Genomic DNA, 18,767 nt, shown 5'->3' with positions numbered 1-18,767 from the left:
ATACTTGCCTGCCATTCCAAACTTGAGTAAGATGGGTGCTTTATCTGGGTGCTAAGAGGATTCACTACCAGCAAGAAGCCCCATCCTAGGCAACCCCCAACCCCCCAAATCTCCTGGTCTCTGCATTTTTCAGTCTTTACCTTCGATGTTGTGTTCTTGTTCTTGACAGAGCTCCTGGCCAGTTACAATGATGAAGACATTTACCTCTTCAACTCTTCTCACAGTGATGGGGCCCAGTATATTAAGAGATATAAAGGTCATAGAAATAATGCTACAGGTGAGTCTGCCTGTCTCTGTTTCTGTGACTCAAGTCACATTGAAAACCTACATTATCTTATTGCCATTGTGTAGGTGGGAGCTATCTAAGGAGCCTGTGTTCAACTTCGGCAGTGTGAGATTATGCCTAGTTGGGCTGGAATTTTCTTTTTTCCAGTGTGATACAGAGAGGGCTCATTAGCGTCTTCACTGCAATCATGTTGCTTCCTTCCGGTTGGGTTAATCATGAAGCTAGACTTTACTTTCTGTGATTTCAGGTAGAGTAGGCACAGAGGTCCTTTTAGAAAGTTAGGAGAACTGTAGTGCTAAAATTACATATAATGTGTGTAAGATGGTATCTTCAGAGGGAAAGAAGGGAATGATTCCTTTGAATAAAGCAATGTAGGGGGAATAATGGTGGTATCTAGCCCAAGTTTCCAGTGAAGTTTGGCCTTTTAATTCTGTCTGTGGTTCCCAAACACTGGAGCTCACTGGACTCAACTCAGTCTTTCAATAAGAGAGAGAGCACTGATGCCTATTTCCCCACACACATTCAATGTCATTGGAGCATTGGGCTTTTAAGTGTCCTGACAGGTCTAATGTAGAGAAGGTAGAGAATTACTGCACTTGGTTGATGCCACCACACCTCTCAGCTGTGTGTCATTTGATGTGGAGACGGTAGTAACTTTTACTTTTTAAACTCTTGGCTGGTTAGAAGGAAAGGGGCAGAGTTCTGTGTTTGCATTTCATTTATGTGGGAAGGAAAAGGAAACGACTCAGTACTGTGGCTGGTATGTGGGACTGGTTCTGATAGTTGGACTCCTGTCTTACAAATTCTAAATTCTGGCAGTGATGCTAATTATAGGTGACTGTGCCATCTACCAGTTGGTCTCAGACAAACTGGGTACCAGTAAAATATATACCAAAAATAATCCTAAGGTCTAAGAATCGGCAGAGTTGAAATGAGTCAATCAGGTTGGGACAGAGGGCATTATTTTGAGACCTGTACCTGATAAAGTATAATCGAAGCAGACGGTAGCCCAGGCACAGTAGATTACTGATAGAGCTCTTTGGGAGAATGTAAACAGTCTTTGGGACTGGTGTGGTTCTTATAATTATCTATCACACACACAATCTCTTGTTTTGTAGAAATGAAAAGAATTATTTGACATTCAGCTGACTCAGTTTGTGAATTACTAAATTCTCGGTGAGGTAAATAAATATAGGCCAGGTGCCAACCCTTATGTGGTTTCTTCCCTCATTTATCCTTTCAGTAAAAGGCGTCAATTTCTATGGCCCCAAGAGTGAGTTTGTGGTGAGCGGTAGTGACTGTGGGCACATCTTCCTCTGGGAAAAGTCATCTTGCCAAATCATTCAGTTCATGGAGGGGGACAAAGGAGGTGTGGTGAGTATGGTGCGCTGAACTGGCTGGCTCCTAGTTTCTTAGGTCAGTAAGGTAGGTCTTACTTGGGCCACTGATTTAAAATGCATTCCATGCAACTAAATTAAAGGTATTATGCCTTAAGGGTGCTGAGGTTTTAATGGAATACTTTCTTCTACCCTTACCACATATAGTTTATTGAAAAGAAGAAACCTCTTAGGCATGGGCTTTTTCCAAAAAAGAAAACATTATTTCTTCAGGACAAACCTTCCTATACAATGTCAAAACAAGATGCCTCCTGCCTTGGCTCTAAGTAAGCCAAGCAGGACCTTGGCTGATTGCTGGACCAGCAGAGAAAAGCTAGACACATTTATTTTTCTTTTATTTTAGAAGAAACATTTTTTGAATATTCTGGGAAATAAGTATGATTTGTAATTTAATGTAACATGGTATTCAATATTGAATTTTATTTGATGTACTATTTAAGAGAATATCCTTGTACTTATCAGGGAGAAAGTGCCATGCCTATTGTCTAATGGATACAAATACACATAATATACCTGTATATATGTAGAAAGGAAAGCAAATGTAATAAAATACATATTTTTCTTGAAAGTAACAGCTGAACAGCTGATAATATGCTCATACCATTGTTTGTCTATCCTTTGAGTTTTGCAAGCATCCTCTGTGCTAATAGCTCAAGAAAGAATCATGCAAATCAAGTTAAGAGAGTGAAGAATGGTCACTTGTAGAAACAGATGGGTGTAATGGGTCCCTTTAAGTTTTTTTAATTTTATCCATTTGTTGGAAGCTCAAGAGTACAGGTCTTTAGCAAGATTTCATGAGGAAATGGAGGAGTGAGGTCAGGTTTGCATGTGTAAGTCATCAAGTATCTGTCGATAACATTTTTGTATTTGAGTTTGTTCTCTAGTACTTACTCAGGCTCCAAGTACACAGCCTAAAAGAAACTGCGGTGAGCTGGTGTGTGAAATTGGAGCAGAAGAGAACTGGGCTTTCTGTGTTACTCTTAGGCTCAGACTTAGATTTGGCCTTCAGAGCCTGTTTTATTTGTAAACTCAAAGTTAAAGAAAATGAAGTCATCTTTATTCTCTGTGCCTGCCTTTCCTTTTCCTTAGCTGTGGTCTGAGTGTGCAGGCACAGCAGCCAAGGTTGGTCCAGAGAGAGAACTAGGAGAGGCTTTTTGCCAGGGGTTTATTTTCTTGGACTATAGAGCAGAACCAGGCGGGGTGCTTTTCCTATCTGTTCCTCATCTGACTAAAAGCCTAAAAATGCTTTAACAGCTAGATCTGGGACTGGCTCTTCCGGTGGGGGTGGGAGCTGCCCTGCCCTGCCCTGCCCCATTAAGGAAGCTCCTGTTTGCAAGTCAGACAGCAGAGGGCATGGGTGCTTTTAGACAAAAGGAAACTGAGACCAAATGTCTGCCGTCCCTCCACTGCCTTTCCTCCTATTCAGTGAATGGGGGTGGCTGGAACGGATTCAGTGGAGAAACTGCTTGTCTACATTGTGCTTCCCTGTAACCGGGTTTACTATGTCCTTAGGGTAGATAGCAGGATGTTGCCCTCTGTGACAGGGTGTTCTTAAATAGACACAAACCTCCCTTACCCGTAGTTCATCTTCTTCTCAGCCTCCAGTTAGTAAACAGCACCAAGTAAATGTGATTGTTCTCCATTTTCTCTGGGAGTGCAGGGGCAGCTGCTGCTTTCCTAATTTTTATTTATTGTTGTCACTTGATGGAGGCCACTGAAAGATTTTTTTCCAGCCTTGGGCAAGTTGGAGCTTTAGATTCTGGAGTGAACGAGGTCATGAACTGTACCTCATTTCCTTATGAAGCTGCAATCAATATGCATGGCCTGTCATTCACTTGCTCCTGGGGCTATGTTTAGGGAAGGATAGAAAGGCTGGTTTTTGTATCCAGTTTGTATCTCCTCTATTGCCAGAGCTATTTGGTATAGACTCAGGTTGGTGGTCCTGCTTCAGCACAGGTCAAGGGCAACTATTGACTCAAGGCCGCCATAGTTTTTAAACTCTACTCCCATTTACTCCTAAGCCTCTGCTTTCTTTCCTCCCAAATCAGGTAAACTGTCTTGAACCCCATCCTCACCTGCCTGTGTTGGCAACCAGTGGCCTAGACCATGATGTGAAGATCTGGGCCCCCACAGCTGAGGCTTCCACTGAGCTGACAGGGTTAAAGGATGTAAGTAACGCTGAAGGCGTTCACTTGTAGAAACAGATGGGTGTAATGGGTGCCATTCTTTACTGTCGTAGCAAGGACTAACTTGTCGCACAGTTCATTAGAGGCATTGCTCTAACACTTCCTCTACTTTCCTCTCACTGCTTCTGTAGGGAAGGTCCTGAGCCAGAGAGCAGCTCTGAATCCTTCTAGTTAGTAGGTAGGAGGCATCTTTAGAAAAACTTATGTGTTAAAGTGTCCACCTTTCTCAGGGACCAAAAGTGGGTATCCTTTCCTAATCTAATGTAGCTCTACATTAGCTTAATGGTATCTAGGATGAAAGACACAGTCTGCTTATTTTTTCTTCCCACGGGGCTGGGGATTGTAGCCACGGCCTTGCACATGCCCTACCACTTGAACTATGATCTAGCTAGCCTTGGTTTTCAGAGACAAGCTTCTAAGACGTAGCTCTGACTGGCCTTGAATTTGTGATCCTCCTGCCTCTGCCTTCCAGTGCTGGGTTATAGTCATATGCAAACACCAGGATCTATTCATTACTATCCCTTCCCTTCCTGTAACTCTTGGGTTTCAGGTGATTAAGAAGAACAAGCGAGAACGGGATGAAGACAGCTTGCATCACACTGACCTGTTTGATAGTCACATGCTTTGGTTCCTTATGCATCACCTGAGACAGAGACGCCACCATCGGGTAAGTTTCAGTTGGAAGTGAGTTCCCAAGGACCACATGCCTTTAAAGAAGCCTAAAAAGTTTCACACCACTTCCTTACTACTTAGAGGAATGAAGTGGCCTTGGTTGGGTGTCTCATCCACTGGCCGTTATCTCTAGTAGAGCAACTGGTAGAAAGGGTTGTGTGTGATTGTGTTCTCTGTCCCCATATATCCAGAGGGTGGGTTATCTTTACAGTTGCAATAGCAGGAGGGGTGCGGGAATAGAGAAGAAATAATAATTGTTCTGGGTGACCTGTGTCTGCTTTCATGCTAAAAGAGCTTGAGAGCGGGGATCAGCAAACAAATTTTTATTGAAAATGCAGCCACACTCATTCTCTGTATTACAGCAGTAAGCACCTATAATTCTTGCTAAAGGAGAGGATGAGGTAGGCTGATTGGGAGTAACAGGTCACCCTAGGTTATATAATTTAAAAGAAAAAAGGTTCTGCTGATCCCTTATCCATTCTAGATCTAACATCTGGTCCTTGATCCAGGGACATTACTAACAAGGATTTCCCATCCTACAGCGCTGGCGAGAACCTGGGGTTGGGGCCACAGATGCAGACTCTGATGAGTCTCCCAGTTCCTCAGACACATCCGACGAGGAGGAGGGCCCTGACCGGGTGCAGTGCATGCCATCCTGAGGCCCCAGACTTAGGAGGGCTGGGCTGGGCTGCCAACCCAATCCTGCCTGGGCAACTCTTTTTTGGTCCCAGGCCCTTACATTCATCAGAAATGCACTTTGGACTTTTTGTTTAAATAAAAGAAAGATATCTGAGAAGGACAGATCACAGGAGATTGAACCAGCAGAGAGCCCCTAGGAGTGAGAGACGCCGGCATGAGCTTCCATGGAAAGCTGCAAAGGACTCAGCAGAAATGGGCCTCTCCCTGAAGCCTTTTGTTCAGGGGGAGAGAAACAAAGCCTTTTGTTAACAGGCTTGGGTAGGAAATGGGGCTTATTTTTCTTTAACCTCCCTTGTTTCTTTTGTGGGGGGTGGGGGAAGGACTGGCTGTTCAGTACCAAGGGGCCAGAGAGGAGGGTAGGAATGCCACTCTCTTTGGTATAGGTTTTTCACCTTTCCCCCCTTTTGTTTTTTTAAGAAATCTGACAGTTCCATTGTTTTTTTGCCCCTGAGCAAGCGCATCCCAGGACCCTGTTTTTCTGGGAAATCCTTAAGAGCCCCTGACCATCCCAGCGCTCTCTTCCCTCTCACGCCCTGTTCTCTACTTACCCAGTGCTTTGTACTTGATTTCGTACCTCCGCTTTCTCCACCTGTCACCCTCTAAATGGTGGTGGAGGCTGGAGAAGGGGGGCAAGAGGTGGGAGGCCAGGAAGAAGTTACCTCTTTGTTTTGTTTTTAGTTGTTCTGTGGCAGCAATTTCTCTGTCCCTATCACTGTTAGAGGCCTAATTTTATATCTATAAATATATTAAAAAGCAAGTTAAACTTGGATGTATCAAGTTAAAATTATTGTCAAAAGTTTAAATACCTATATATTCTCTATGAATACAATGCAATAAAGGGACTTGAAGAATGAGCGAGAGTGACGATGCAGAGGTGACATGTGGGGTCAGTTTGTCATTTACATGCTGTCAGAGCCTGGGGCCTACCTTTAGGTTTTGTAACGTCAAAAAATGGTAGGATGTTTGGCTGTACCCTTCTTTCTCTGCCTTGGTGTAGAGGTCTGGAAAAACAGAAAATTCCTTTCAACTTTGCCTCAGGTCTCCTAATTCCCGTAAGCTTATGGGGGATCCCAAGATTGCTCCTCTCATTGGAGGCTGGCCTGTCTTTAAAACGTGACTGGCCTGTGACTTCAGGAAGGGCACCACCGCTGCAGACCTTATCCTAGTTCTGCTATGACAGAAAGCACACTCGACCCCCTCACCTTCAGCTGCTTGATTCTTTAAGCCATTCAACTCCACACCAGCTCCCTTCCTACTGGAAGGATGAAGGGAAAACTTCCTGTGAATTGAGGGACAGCCAGTAATTGGAAGATTTATTCTGGTGACTGGGGCTTACACACCTGAGTGTCAAAGTCCCTGTTGAATTCTTGCCCTAAATGCTTTTTGCTGCTATTTCTTTGCCCCTAGTTTTCACAAGATTCAATCAGGAATCCTGCATCCTGGGACGTTTGGATTTGACCACTCTGGGCCAAGAAGGGGAAAGAGGAGAGGGTGGTACCCTACACACTCCTTCCTCCTGACCCCTTCCTAGCAGCTCAGACCAGATGCCACTGCTGGGCTTCCTTCCCGAGGCAGGGAGTGTAGTGAGTGAGTAGTCTGACGTCCTCACTGCTAGTGGGATTGAGGTGGGCTTAAAACCATGCACTCTGAAATTTGTTGTATTTTTTTCTCAGTAAAGCTTTTTTCCCCGACTGCTGCTTGTGTGGTATGTGGTCCATTTATTTGTGACAGTACTTTTGTTCCTTCCTGTATAAACACTTGATTCTGCTAAAGTCTGGTCTGGGATATCCCTGTTTCTAGTGTTTGAGCTTCAGAAGAATGTTGTGGGTTAGGCCTGTTCATGTCTGTGATACTCAGAGGTGGGGGGCATGTTATTTGGGGGTGTTTTCCAGGCCCATGTTTTATACAGAAGTGAATGATTATAGGGAAAACATGGCTACACATCCCCTCCCAGTTCAGAGGTTCCCCACCTCTTAATGACTCACAGAAATTCTAGAGTCAGTCAAGTACAGTACAGTCACCTTTATTCCAGGGTTAGAACAAGGCTGTGCATGCTGCAGACGGAGGAGCATGGGCTAGGGGCAACCTCACAGCAGCACGAAGGTAGCAGGGTAGGTAGGTCAGTCTATTAGGGCAGGTTAGTCTTTTTAAAGTGTTTGTTTGTTTGCTTTTGCTTTACAGAGAAACTGCTGAAAAGCACCCTGTCTCCTCTCCTGTTTCCTCCATGAGGAAAGCTCCATCTCACTCTTGTTCTCTTGTACCATCCCAGATGGAAGGATGGTTTACGCTGATTTCCTTTCTCCCAGTTGTACGAGGATCCCTTTTCTTAAAGGAGAAACCAGACAGGACTAGGGAGTCTTAGGAAGGACCTTTAAGGCAAAACTGGAGTCTTGGAGGTGTGTGTGTTAAGGCAGGTGTCTGCAGCAGTGGCCAGAGGGGATGGGCAGACTGGGCTGGGCTAGGAGTTGAGGGTACACTAGCCAGTCTGGCTTCTTCCCTCTTCTGACAGCCTGTCCTCTTCCTGCAAAGCTTTGCTCCCACTTCCTAGAAGCTCCTTCCTACCTTCAACTTCCTCTAAAGCCTCTGAGCTTGCATGGAAATGTAATGTTTGCTGTGGTTGGTTTCAGTGCTGTTTGGAGTCTGTAACAATCTGGCCCTGCCACTCCCTTCACTGTGGCATTCCCTTCCCACTCCTGCTCTGGCCTACACAATAAGTTAATGCTAAAAACCACAAAAAAAGGGCAGACATGGCAGTGCGGGTTTAATATACATATATGTAGAATATATATGTACACACAGTTAGCACGGTCCAGATGGGGAAGGGCATCTTGGGACAGGTAGGAGGCTGGGTTCGCTCACTGTACTCTAGTGACTTGGCTTAGAGGCATCCACAAACCCAAATGAGAAAGGTTACCAAGCCCCTTCCTGGATTGATTGGGGTGGTAATAAGTGCAAAGGAAACCACTGTAATTAACTTCTTTCTTGCTTGGGGTATTCTAAACTGGAGAATGTGAAGGTTGCCTACAATATCCATATTGGGACCCTGTAGGTGTGAGCAGGTTGAGGTTAAAACCTATAGATCTCATTCCCCAACCGCCTTAGGCTCAGGGTCAGTATATTCAACAGTCTGTATTTACGAGTAAAGGAGTAGAAGTTGGGCCTGTCTCTGCCTGCATCCCTATCTCAGGCTCAGTAGTGCATGGTCCCAGCAGTCTCTCCAGATCAAATGCTGGCTTCTCCATGGGGTTTGGTTTTGGGGGCCAGGAAAGGATCTAGTGGTCTTCTCATTAAGATTTCTGGCTCATACCTATCCCAGGCCCATGACAAGGGCATAAAAGGGCCTACTGGCCCTTAGGACTTCAGCCTAAGGACTAACAAGAAACTGGATCCTAGCCAGTCCATTATAGATCTACAAACACTGAATTCTGGCTTTTCTTTCCCCTTCCAGGTAGAGGTTGAGTAGCCTCTTACCTTCCTTCCCCGTTGATTTTCTTTAACTCTATAACTATCTCTCCCATACCTCATCTTTACCTTAGCTCCTCAATGTAGGAAAATGCAGGTCCTTTCTGCTTCCATACTTTAAAGATGTGGGGGAAGAGTGGAGGGGAGGAGGAGGAATGTGCCCATTTCTATTTACACAGAAATAGCTTCCACTTCCCCTATAGTGGGGAAATTAAGCCCCCCTCCCCTGACTCCAGTCCCCTCATGAGGAGGAGGAACTAGATGAGCTAGACAGACAGACAGCCAGAGCGTGTGAACACGCACACACATGCGCATAGTAAGGGGGTTAGGACCAAGTTAGTAAGTGGGTACGGGGCAGGGGGTTGCCCTAGCCCCTCCCATTGAGGATGGGGAAGGGAGTGGTCTGATGAAGATCCAGCCTTCCTCCTCTTCCTCCCCCTTGCTCAGGCCTTCTTTGGTGGGGGAGCCAATTTGATGATTTCTTCCTCAGAGGGCTGCCGGATAATGTCTGGAAAAGCAAAGATGGGGTGTGTCCAGGGATGGAGCTGCCAGGCAGGCCCAAAGAGCATCAGTCTCTACTCCCCAACTTCAGGATGATTCTCCACTCTAAGAATATAGTCAGAGGGGGGAAGCAGGAATGTAGCTATGCCTGAGGCATGGCCAGTTACCTTTGTACTTCTTGGCACTGGGGATACGGGTTAGCTTCGTGTCCAGCTCATCCTCCTCTGAGATCTTCAGCACACGGGTTCTGTAGTCAACCACCATAGTAAGTAGGTCAGGACGGCGGGATATCTCAAAGATGTGCTCAATGTAGGAGAGGTTGTCTGGAGGAAGGCAGCTTGAGTCAGAGCTAGGCTAGAGAGGTCAGCTCCTACCCTGCCAAATTGATACTCTTGAACCAACACTGAGTTGTTTATGTTGGTTATTGGAGGGGCTCCTAACACAGTAAAACAAAGTTTGAGGCAGCCAAACAGTTCCAAGGACTGATCTAGGAAGGACAGGTGTCAATGTCCATCCTGAGAAGAAGGGACAACAGAAAAGCTGCCTTCAGAATTATCCCACATTCACCCCGTCCTCGTTCTCCTTTGCGTCCACATGAGTATCAGGAAGAGTTCCCAGTCACCACATGTGGAACAGGAGGCTGACAGCCAATCAAAGAGGTTCTGAGCCCAGCAAGAAAAGGGAGCGAAAGCTGTGACACAATCAGGGTGGTTTGAGAAGATCACCTATGCCATCAGATCATCAGCACCCCCTGCCCCAAGCGGTGGCAATAGTCTGAATTGTGGTAGATTCTCCTTCGGTTTTCCTCATACTATCTGTTGTACTAAGTCAGAGTTCAAAAAAAGACTCTGAGGTTACTTTACTTTTCACATACATGTAACTCAAGATTTACATTCTCAGCTACCTGTAATCAGACCGAATCTTTTTAGTCTAGCTAAGCTACACTGCATTCCTTTGCTTAAACAGGCTGGATTCTACCTTAGGAATCCCAACTGCTTTTGGGGCGCTCGATGATCATCCTAGTGAGAGTGGGCATGAGGGTGAAGGTGGAGGACGATTTGAGGAGCTGATTCCCTCTTTCACTGTGAGCCCTGGGCCCTCATTGCATGCATGGCAAGTACTTTAACCTGCTACTCTGCCAGCAGTTCACCCTGCAAGCCCCAGCTGCATGTCACTGCTCTAATCCAGTGTCTCCCTCCCCCTTTTAAAAAGCAGCAGTCTCTAAAAGTAGAGACGTTTTAAGTTGTACCACTTTAAATTGTTTTCATGTCCTGTTATATATGTAGTGATAGCACAGGAGTATTGAAAAACCTTTTTATACTAATAAAGGCCATAAATGAAGCATGTCTAATGACTGCTGTAGTAGAAACCCTGTAGTCTCTTAGAGTTTATCACTTGCTCCGCCCTATCATAGGGTTTCACTTTGTGTAAGAGGCTTGCATTCGTTTCTGTTTGCTGAAATGAACAGAGCCCCCTCCACAACCTTTGTCCAGCTTGTTGTGGCTCTCCAGGAAGCTAAACCAGGCACTGCCTGTGGTGATCTCCTCACTCTTCTCGCTGGGGATATCCTCCTTGCAGGCTGACTTGAGCTGTTCCAGATCTTCAAGGGTAATGTTGTTGGTCAGGTCCTGAAGGAGAGTCCCGTACTCGGCCATGACTGGAGGGGAAGGTAACAAAGGGAGAGGAAGCTGAGCTTAATGTGCGGGGTCTGGTTCACTTACTGCCCATACTTATCTGCGCCTCACCCCATGCTCAACAGTACACACGGGAGCACATTCTTTGCCCTGCCAGGGTGGTGTGTACCAAAAATGTGAAGGTTTAGGAGAGAGGGCAGGTCTGGAGGGAGAAAAGGAAAACCTCTGACACACAAGAAGAAACTTAGGAAAGCTAGAAGCCATCATGGAGCCTAGTGACAAGTCATACCCCCCCCAACACGCACAGTCTTTCTCTTCTTTTTCCCTCCCTTAACAGTAACCCTGGCAACAGCTCCCCTGACTGAGGAGGCGGTTACCTTGGCAACAGTCTCCAGACTTTCTTGCAGTCTCCAAGTCCCCCTCCCCAATTGCCCCACCTACCTACAACTCCTCCCCCTGTCACAGGCTTTGCTCAGCAGTGAGAAGCTAAAAAGGCTTAGTTGAAGCCCTGTTCTATCTTCCATTCTTCCCCAGAAGCAAAGGGGTCCCTCATTTCATCTTCCCACCACCCCACTAATGACTCATTTTGGATGGATGCCTAGTTACTTAGTCTGATGGATCCCTGTCCCCCCCCATGCTTACCCCCTGCCTTAGATTATTGGGTCTTAGGGGAGCAGGGAGCAGTGGGCCACCCCCTTTGTGGAGCCCATTTTCTCCCTTGATAGTTTAGGAGGCCCCGACTCAGCCCTCTTTCCTAGCCTCTGTGCTGTGCCTGCAGCCCCCGCGCCCAAGAATACCAAGCGGCTGGCTCTGGCCCCCTGCCCAGTTCCCAGGCAGACTGGGTGGTGGGGGAGGGGAGTTTAGATGTAGCTTTCAGTCTGGCAGGAAGGGGGATGCTAACTTTTTATCAACATCCTCTGATACTACCTTCAACCTGGCCTCCCACAGGCAAGGCTAGGCCTTCATACCATGCCTCTCGTGATCCTTAGGTGGGGAGGACAGCATTTGTCCAAGGACACCCTTCACTGAGGTAGAAACTTTAGCTAAAATAGGAAGGCCAGACCTGGGGCTTGGGAGATGGCCCAGTGCTTATGGGCATCGACTGCTCTTCTAGAAGACCTGGGTTCAATTTGCAGCACCCACATGGCAGCTCACAAACTGTAACTCCCATTCCAGGGAACCCAATGCCCTCACAGACATGCAAGCAAGCAAAACATTAGTGTACATGAAAGAAAAAAAGGAGGTTAGACCTTAGAATGAACTTTACAGATTTGATAAAATGTGAAACTCCAGTGGTAAGCTAAAATCAGTGACCTGTAGTTCCAACATTCAGGAGTCTAGGCAGGGGATCTGTTGCAAGTTTAAGGTCAGCCTGGACTATATAACAAAACCGTGTTTCAGATAAAGATTGTTTTCTGCAATGAGTATATATTTTTATATTCAGAAAATTAACGCATTAAAAAGTAACTACATCATAAACATTCTGTGGCTAGACCAAATGGTGGGCAGGAAACGGAATGGCCTTGGACCTGACCAAAGCTACCCATGCATCACCCAGTACTGAGCTGAAGCTGGCAGATCAAAGAAGGCAGGCTGACAAACCTGTTTTCCTTGTGTCTGGTGCTCCTGCAGGGAACTGAGGCAGAGCCATTGGCATTGCATCAGTGTGAGCCCATGAGTCCCTTTTCTCACCCCCTACTTTGAGCAGAATAAACAAACCTCCTCCAGTGGCAGGCACCGTGACACAATAAGCCAGACCGCAGGGCTAGCACGACCACTTGCACACCCAGGTACCACTAGACAGAAGGGCCCAGCGGTGGTCCTACCAGGCAGGGCCAGGGACAATGCTCTCTGACTGTCAGCACCAGGAACCATCTCTGCCTTGAAATCTAGGTCACACAGCAGCAAGCTGGAGCCCAGCCCCGCCTCCACTGATAATCCTAGGGCAGAAAAGGGGATGTGAGGGAGGGGCTGGAAGAGTAGCCCAGGATGGAGGCATGGGAGACCCTGCCTAGGGTCCTTGGGCCAAGGCCTCATTGGAAAAGGGGTCACGCTCCCTTGATTTCACACGGAGGAAGAGTTTGTAAATGAGAGCTGCTGTGGGAGGAGAGTGTGGTGCTGCATGTGAATCTCAGGAGTTAAGATGTAGGGAGGGCTCTGGTTCTAAAACACAAACCTACGGGGAGGGAGGCGGGAAGGGATTAGTGTGTGTAACACACACACCCACAAAGGTTGGGGGCAGTGGGTAGGAGCTTGCCGGGAGTAGAACATACAGGGAGGCCCTGAAGAGGAATGTGGGTAGGAATATGTAAAGTGGCTAGGGGAGAAGGTGTGTGTGTGCACGTGTGTGCGCATGCGTGCACTTGAGTTTTCCTGGGTGACAACAGGGGTGTGGAAGTAGCTGTGGTAGGTAGGTTTGGATGCTCTGGTAATGGAGATATGTGCAGCGCTAACTGTGAGGACGCATGTTTGTGTTTGAACCAGTCAAGAGGGGTGAGGGGAACCCACAATATGACAGAACAGAGCTGGCCTTGGAAAAGACTGTGCACGAGGAATTCAGGTGTGTGTGTGCTGGTGGGGGGCAGTTAAGCACAGAGTCCACAAGGCTGCAGCCTCCACTCAGCTGTTACCATAGCAACCTCAGTTCAGGGCACCCCCCCAACATACACCCCGCTAGTCATCAGGACAATGACACCACCAATGGGAGGAGTGTGGAGAGGGATAAGAGACAGAAAAAAAATAGGAATATGGACTCTTGAGGGAGCAGTGAAGGAAAATCTAAAGCCATGATTTGCCCACAGCCAGGTGTGGCAGAGGCAAGGGCAGAGTAGTTTGGGGACATTTTTTAGGGTACAGATAGGCAGCATCTCCCCTGCATGACTTTCAGGTTTCACCGATCAGCTGTTATCCCTGGCTGGTCAGTCTGGTTATGGTGGGGCTCGGCAGACCTTGTCTCCTTTATCATCACCAAAGCTAGAACTTGTAAGGGCCTATCAGAAGTCTGCCTTCCTGGCTCTGAAGTTTCTCATCTGTGGAGCAGCACAGAGGGCTGCCCCAGGAACACCGGAGGGGGCGGGCATTCTCGGGACAGGATACCAGGGCAGGAACTGGATCTGAGGCTGTCAGGAAGTCAGCTCCCCTCCCTCCCATTTCATTCTGTGTTGTGCTCACTGCTTCCTCACTCCTTCCTTCCTTCCTTCCTCCCCACCTAAGCTGGCACTAGGCAGAGCCTTGACCACTGAGGATGCTGGGCAGAAGGGGGCTTTCAGGCAAGTGAGAAGCTGAGGTTGCTCAGAGAAGCCTAGCAAACGGTTAAGCACCTGTGTCTGAGCACTCGCTCTGACACTCATTTGCGGGAGACGGTCAGTCCCCTTTCCCCAACATTTGGTCCCACAGGGGAAACTTAAAAAGGAAGCCTGAGGACTAGATTTTACCCCTTCCTCCCCATTTGTTATCTAGCTGAGGGAGAAGGGACCCCGATAAAGATGCAAGGGCCTGTCCCTTTAATGGGCAGGGGGGGACTCCTTGGCATTCAAGTCAGTCAGTCTTGTCTGAAGCTGAGGAAGTAGTCAGCGGTGGGGAAGGGAGCTAGCCGGTAAGTAAGGTAAGCGATGTCTGGGTCCCAGACCCAAGCAGAAGAACAGAGCACTTTCTCCCAGTATCTTAACTGACTTCCTCCCCTAACCTTTTTATCCAGTTTTGGGTATCTCACCGCACACTCTTCTTTCTTCCTGTAACAAAGAAGAGGGTTTTACAGTTTCAAGGTCAGCCTGGGAGGAGGGCTCCAAAATGTGCATCTAAGAAGAAAACCTGGGACTGGACAGGGCCATGCCCAAGATGGAGGCAACCAAGATGGAGGCTGGCATTGGATTAGGCAGGGCAGAAGAGGGTTTCATGATTGTGAGCAGGTAATGGGCTCTGTGACTCTCCCTAGACTAGCTCAGTTCTTCCTTTTCCTTCCTCCTCAGGCATTTTTAGTTTCTTTTTCTACCTCTTTCAGCTACCTTTTTAGCCCCACTTTGGAGGACCAAACCCAGGGTCTTGGGCTTGCTGTGGGCAAGACCACTGATTAAATTCCCAACCTCCTTTTACTCTTCCCATGGGCATTCATACCTTCCAGCTCTTCCTATTCACTCATCCCAATTGCTGGTAGCCATGGATACATTTGAACCTCATGAGACTCAGCGTCCCCACCAAAATACCCAGAGCTACCACAAGGAAGGGATGAGCTTCCCTACTGATAAGAAAGTTTGATGAGAGGGAAATATATATATACATACATATATATATATATATATATATATATATATATGGCTACTAACTACCTGAAGATGGCTATGTTGACATTGTACATGAAGCTGTGTGTGTGAGGTGTAGTGTGCGTCTGTGACCTTATGTATGAAGTAGGTGACACCTGCTGAGCACAGGTGGCATATAAGTAGGCAACCAGAGAAGCTGGCAGCCTAGGGCATGCTGGCAGTTTCCCCACTGGAGTGTTTAACCGCAAAGGGAAGAGCAATTAACACTAATCGCTCATACAGCCTGGGGGCCAGACACATAACCTAGAGAAACAAGACACAAATGCTCACATGTTCCTTCTAACTCCCTGCTTCCTTCACCCTCTCTAACTCCCGATCCTCTGTAGCCTACTCTCCAGCATCTTCTGGTTCCTCTGGTCACCCCTTCTCTCTTCTCTCTCTGGTTCCCTGGGAGGATCAGGATCCGTCCCTTTCTCCATCTTCTTCTCACATTCCTCTCTCTCTCTCTCTCTCTCTCTCTCTCTCTCTCTCTCTCTCTCTCTCTCTCTCTCTCTCTCTCTCTCTCTCTCTCTCTCTCTCTCTCCTCTCTCTCTCCCTCTCTCTCTCTCTCCCCATCTCCCCCTCCCTCCAGCTTGGGTTCCATCCTTGGCTGACTCATCCCTTTCACCCTCTCCCTTGCTCCCACCCCCTCCTCCATCCTTTGGATGCCCAGAATCGAGCCACTCCCAGGTACCCATGCTCTAAAATGTGCAGTCGGCAAGGGAGGTCACAAGAAGCCCCTCACCCAGGTAAGAGTGCAGGCTCACCAGTCCTTGAGGTATTGTCTACTAAAGCTGCCCATAAAATCCGGGTGCGTCTGTGGACAGTGGCCCCTCCATCCACTACTCAACATTCCTGTTACGATGTCTTAGAGGCTCCGGTCAAGGAGACTCCACATGGGAGGCAATGGGTTGTGGTGGGTGGGTGGATGCGTAGTGCAGGGATGTTGTGATTTGGTTTGTATGAGAGGATGTGTGTAAGTCACATGGGTGTGTGTCACTGTGTGGTTGGCTTTTTTTCTTAAAGGTGTTTTTGTGTCCCCGTAGGTTTTGACACGGATTTTTTAAAAAAAATTAATTAGGGTCTTTACGTAGGCTACATCATTCCTCTGTACCCCCAACTCCTTCCTCCTTTCCTCCGGGCAAGCGTCCACCAATCCCAGTCTCCCCAGACACAGCAGGCTGGGTATGAGAGCACACGTACCAGCTGCCCGCTGCCTCAGCAACTGAGGCAGGGCTGAGGCGAGCCCGGAGACTGCCTGCAGAGGCGAGTCCGAAGCTAGAGCGAGGAGGGAGGGGCGGGAGCTGGCCTGGCCCGGCCGGCTGGGCGGGAAGCAGGCTACATCCTAATCCCTGGGCCCCATCTGACTCCCAAACTGCTGTTCAGCACGGAATGGGCGGACGAAGGCACTCAGCCTGCAGCACAGTCCAGACTCTGGATGCACCGCCATAAACCCCACGGGGCCTGACTCCGTGGACCTGTCTAGATCTTCAAGCTCCCCGATTTGTCCCCCGGGTTCAGGATCGTGACCTCTCCAAACCCAGACCCCCAATCTACCTCCTTCCCGCCAAACATCTCCCCTTTGCCCCTCTCACCGCCTCCGGAGCTGAGAGCTCAGGGTGCGGGCACTCCTGGGTCCCCGGTTCCTAAGCAGCGTCTGGAGCCTGCTTCTTGGCTCCTGCCGCCGCTGCTGCCGCTCCTGCCGCCGCCGCCTCTTCCGCCCGTGGAGCAGAGCCTGAGCCCAGTACCGCCTCACCCCACCCGACTGGCCGGTGATGTCAGAGCCGGGGAGGGGCGGGGGGCGGGGAGCGGCGGGAGAAGGGGGAGGGGAGGCAGGAGGGGACAGGGACTGTGGGCTGGGGTTCTGGAAGATCCAGACTCCTAGGATGCGGACAGGACTGGGCTCCACTATGGACTCTGCCTCTTCCACTTAAACTGTGGAACAATACTCATTTTTTTTCTCCCCAGTGATTCGCCTTTCTGTCCTCTATCCTTTGGATGGTCACGGTGGCCAGGACCCCTGGAAGGCGGAAGCAATTTGGATTGGAGGGTTTGGAAAGCCTGTGACCTCCGGGTTCTCTTGCTACTTTGGAAAAGCTGCTTCTCAGCCTTATAGGTCAGAGGATCAGTAGAAAATGACCAAGTTTATCCACCCTAGGAATAGAAATAGGGATGGGGGCAGGCAGTAACGGGGTAATCTCTTTTACTTGGCCTGGAGCCATGATCTCTTCTGGATAATAGCAGCTGGGTCCCTGTGCGAAGAGCCTTTCCCAAATATACCCTACTCTCTCTCTCTCTCTCTCTCTCTCTCTCTCTCTCTCTCTCTCTCTCTCTCTCTCTCTCTCTCTCTCTCTCTCTCTCTCACACACACACACACACACACACACACACTATGATGTAATTTTATTTTCTGGGGAAAAAAAGCCATGAGCTCAGCATGCAAATATAGACAACTAACAAAGCCACACTTAGCTGTCTCCTAGCTCTGTCCCTCTCCTAGGCCCAGTGTGATAATTCTCACTTCCCCTCCACCTCGGGGACTTTCCTCCCCCAGATTCTCAGCCAGACTGAAAGAGGGAAGGGAGAATTAGAGAAGCATCCGATTTTCACCCCATCTCCAGCAGAAGGGATCTCAACTCAACTCTGAAAGTGTCTGGTCCCGAAGTGTGAACATCTTGTGTGTTTGCGTGCCACTAGAACACCCCATCTTGCCTCAGTCCCAGCTTGGCAGAGGCCCTGCCAGAAGCCTCAGATGGGTCCTTCCGTAGTTGGGGCCACACTTCTGGGAAAAGCAGGTCATGTTGCTGCCACCTTAAGTTTCACAGTGCTTCTCTTTGTTCTTCTCCCCCAGAGTGGCTGGCTATTGCCCCTTTGAAGATAGCATATCCTCAGAATTTGCTTTTGTTTCTAATTTTGCAGGGCTGAAGTCTATCTTGTTGACCCATCTTTGAGACTCAGAGGAACTGCACAACATGTAGTTATTTAAATGAAACAAACCAGGCAGTGGGACCCAGAGAATATGGACTTCATGCTTACTGTGTCCTTAGACATTAAGTCCACAAAGTTCAGTGTCGTCATTAGTCAGATGAGGATGCTAGTGCCACTTGATAGGGTTGTCTGGGAATCAGAAATAGTAAGTCTTTGGGGACCAGTACCACATAAGTGCTTAAAAAAAAAGAAATTGCTTAGTCTGATAGCTGTCACTGACCTATAGTAAACAAACACCATAATATTTTTATGATGTAACCTAATATCCAATTACTTATTAGCTATCCATTGTGTGTAAACAGTCAATTGAATATTTGATTTCTGTTCTGTACACTTCCACTGTTTTCATTAAGAGCACAGGATTTGTCTGTGGAGAGTGAAAACTTCCCTAATCTCAGGGCTCATTTTTCCAGACTTAGACATCCATGGGTGCAATTCTTTATGTACAATGCCCTATGGAAATAAGAAGAAAGCCTGGGTGCCTGCCCTCAGGACTCAGTTCAGCGGCTGTGTAACTGAAGAGCAGTGACAGGGTATGTTAAGTACAAGAATGGAGATGTGCACAGAAAGGGCGCCGGGGACCCCAGAAAGAGACGGCAGGACTGCCAAGGTCTGGAAGGACCCTCACTGAGGAGGAACAGGGG

At 48.0% G+C, this 18,767-nt stretch overlaps 2 protein-coding genes across 4 annotated transcripts in view; one reads left to right on the top strand and one right to left on the bottom strand.

Moving 5' to 3' along the window:
* Dcaf8 (DDB1 and CUL4 associated factor 8) overlaps positions 1-6,931 on the top strand; it is a 39,226-nt gene extending 32,295 nt beyond the window's left edge. For all 3 annotated transcript variants that reach the window (XM_040738616.1, XM_040738615.1, XM_040738617.1), the window contains exons 10-14: positions 170-277; positions 1,530-1,660; positions 3,732-3,851; positions 4,420-4,536; positions 5,084-6,931. In XM_040738616.1, coding sequence (XP_040594550.1) covers positions 170-277; positions 1,530-1,660; positions 3,732-3,851; positions 4,420-4,536; positions 5,084-5,200 — 593 coding nt within the window. In that variant the 3' untranslated portion in view covers positions 5,201-6,931. The remainder of the gene's footprint in view (positions 1-169; positions 278-1,529; positions 1,661-3,731; positions 3,852-4,419; positions 4,537-5,083) is intronic.
* Positions 6,932-7,247: 316 nt separating this feature from the next.
* Pea15 (proliferation and apoptosis adaptor protein 15) lies at positions 7,248-16,888 on the bottom strand. The gene is made up of 4 exons (XM_005078210.3): positions 16,731-16,888; positions 10,687-10,860; positions 9,371-9,526; positions 7,248-9,210 (listed from the first exon to the last, which is right to left on the bottom strand). Exons 2-4 carry the CDS (start codon positions 10,856-10,858, stop codon positions 9,146-9,148), a joined length of 393 nt encoding a protein of 130 aa, XP_005078267.1. The 5' UTR covers positions 10,859-10,860; positions 16,731-16,888; the 3' UTR covers positions 7,248-9,145.
* Positions 16,889-18,767: the final 1,879 nt, after the last annotated feature.

This window comes from Mesocricetus auratus, unplaced genomic scaffold (assembly GCF_017639785.1).
Source record: "Mesocricetus auratus isolate SY011 unplaced genomic scaffold, BCM_Maur_2.0 Super-Scaffold_100676, whole genome shotgun sequence".
Classification (NCBI taxonomy): Eukaryota; Metazoa; Chordata; class Mammalia; order Rodentia; family Cricetidae; genus Mesocricetus; species Mesocricetus auratus.
The sequence above is the reverse complement of the archived record's forward strand: the minus strand, read 5'-3'. Positions and strand labels throughout refer to the sequence as shown.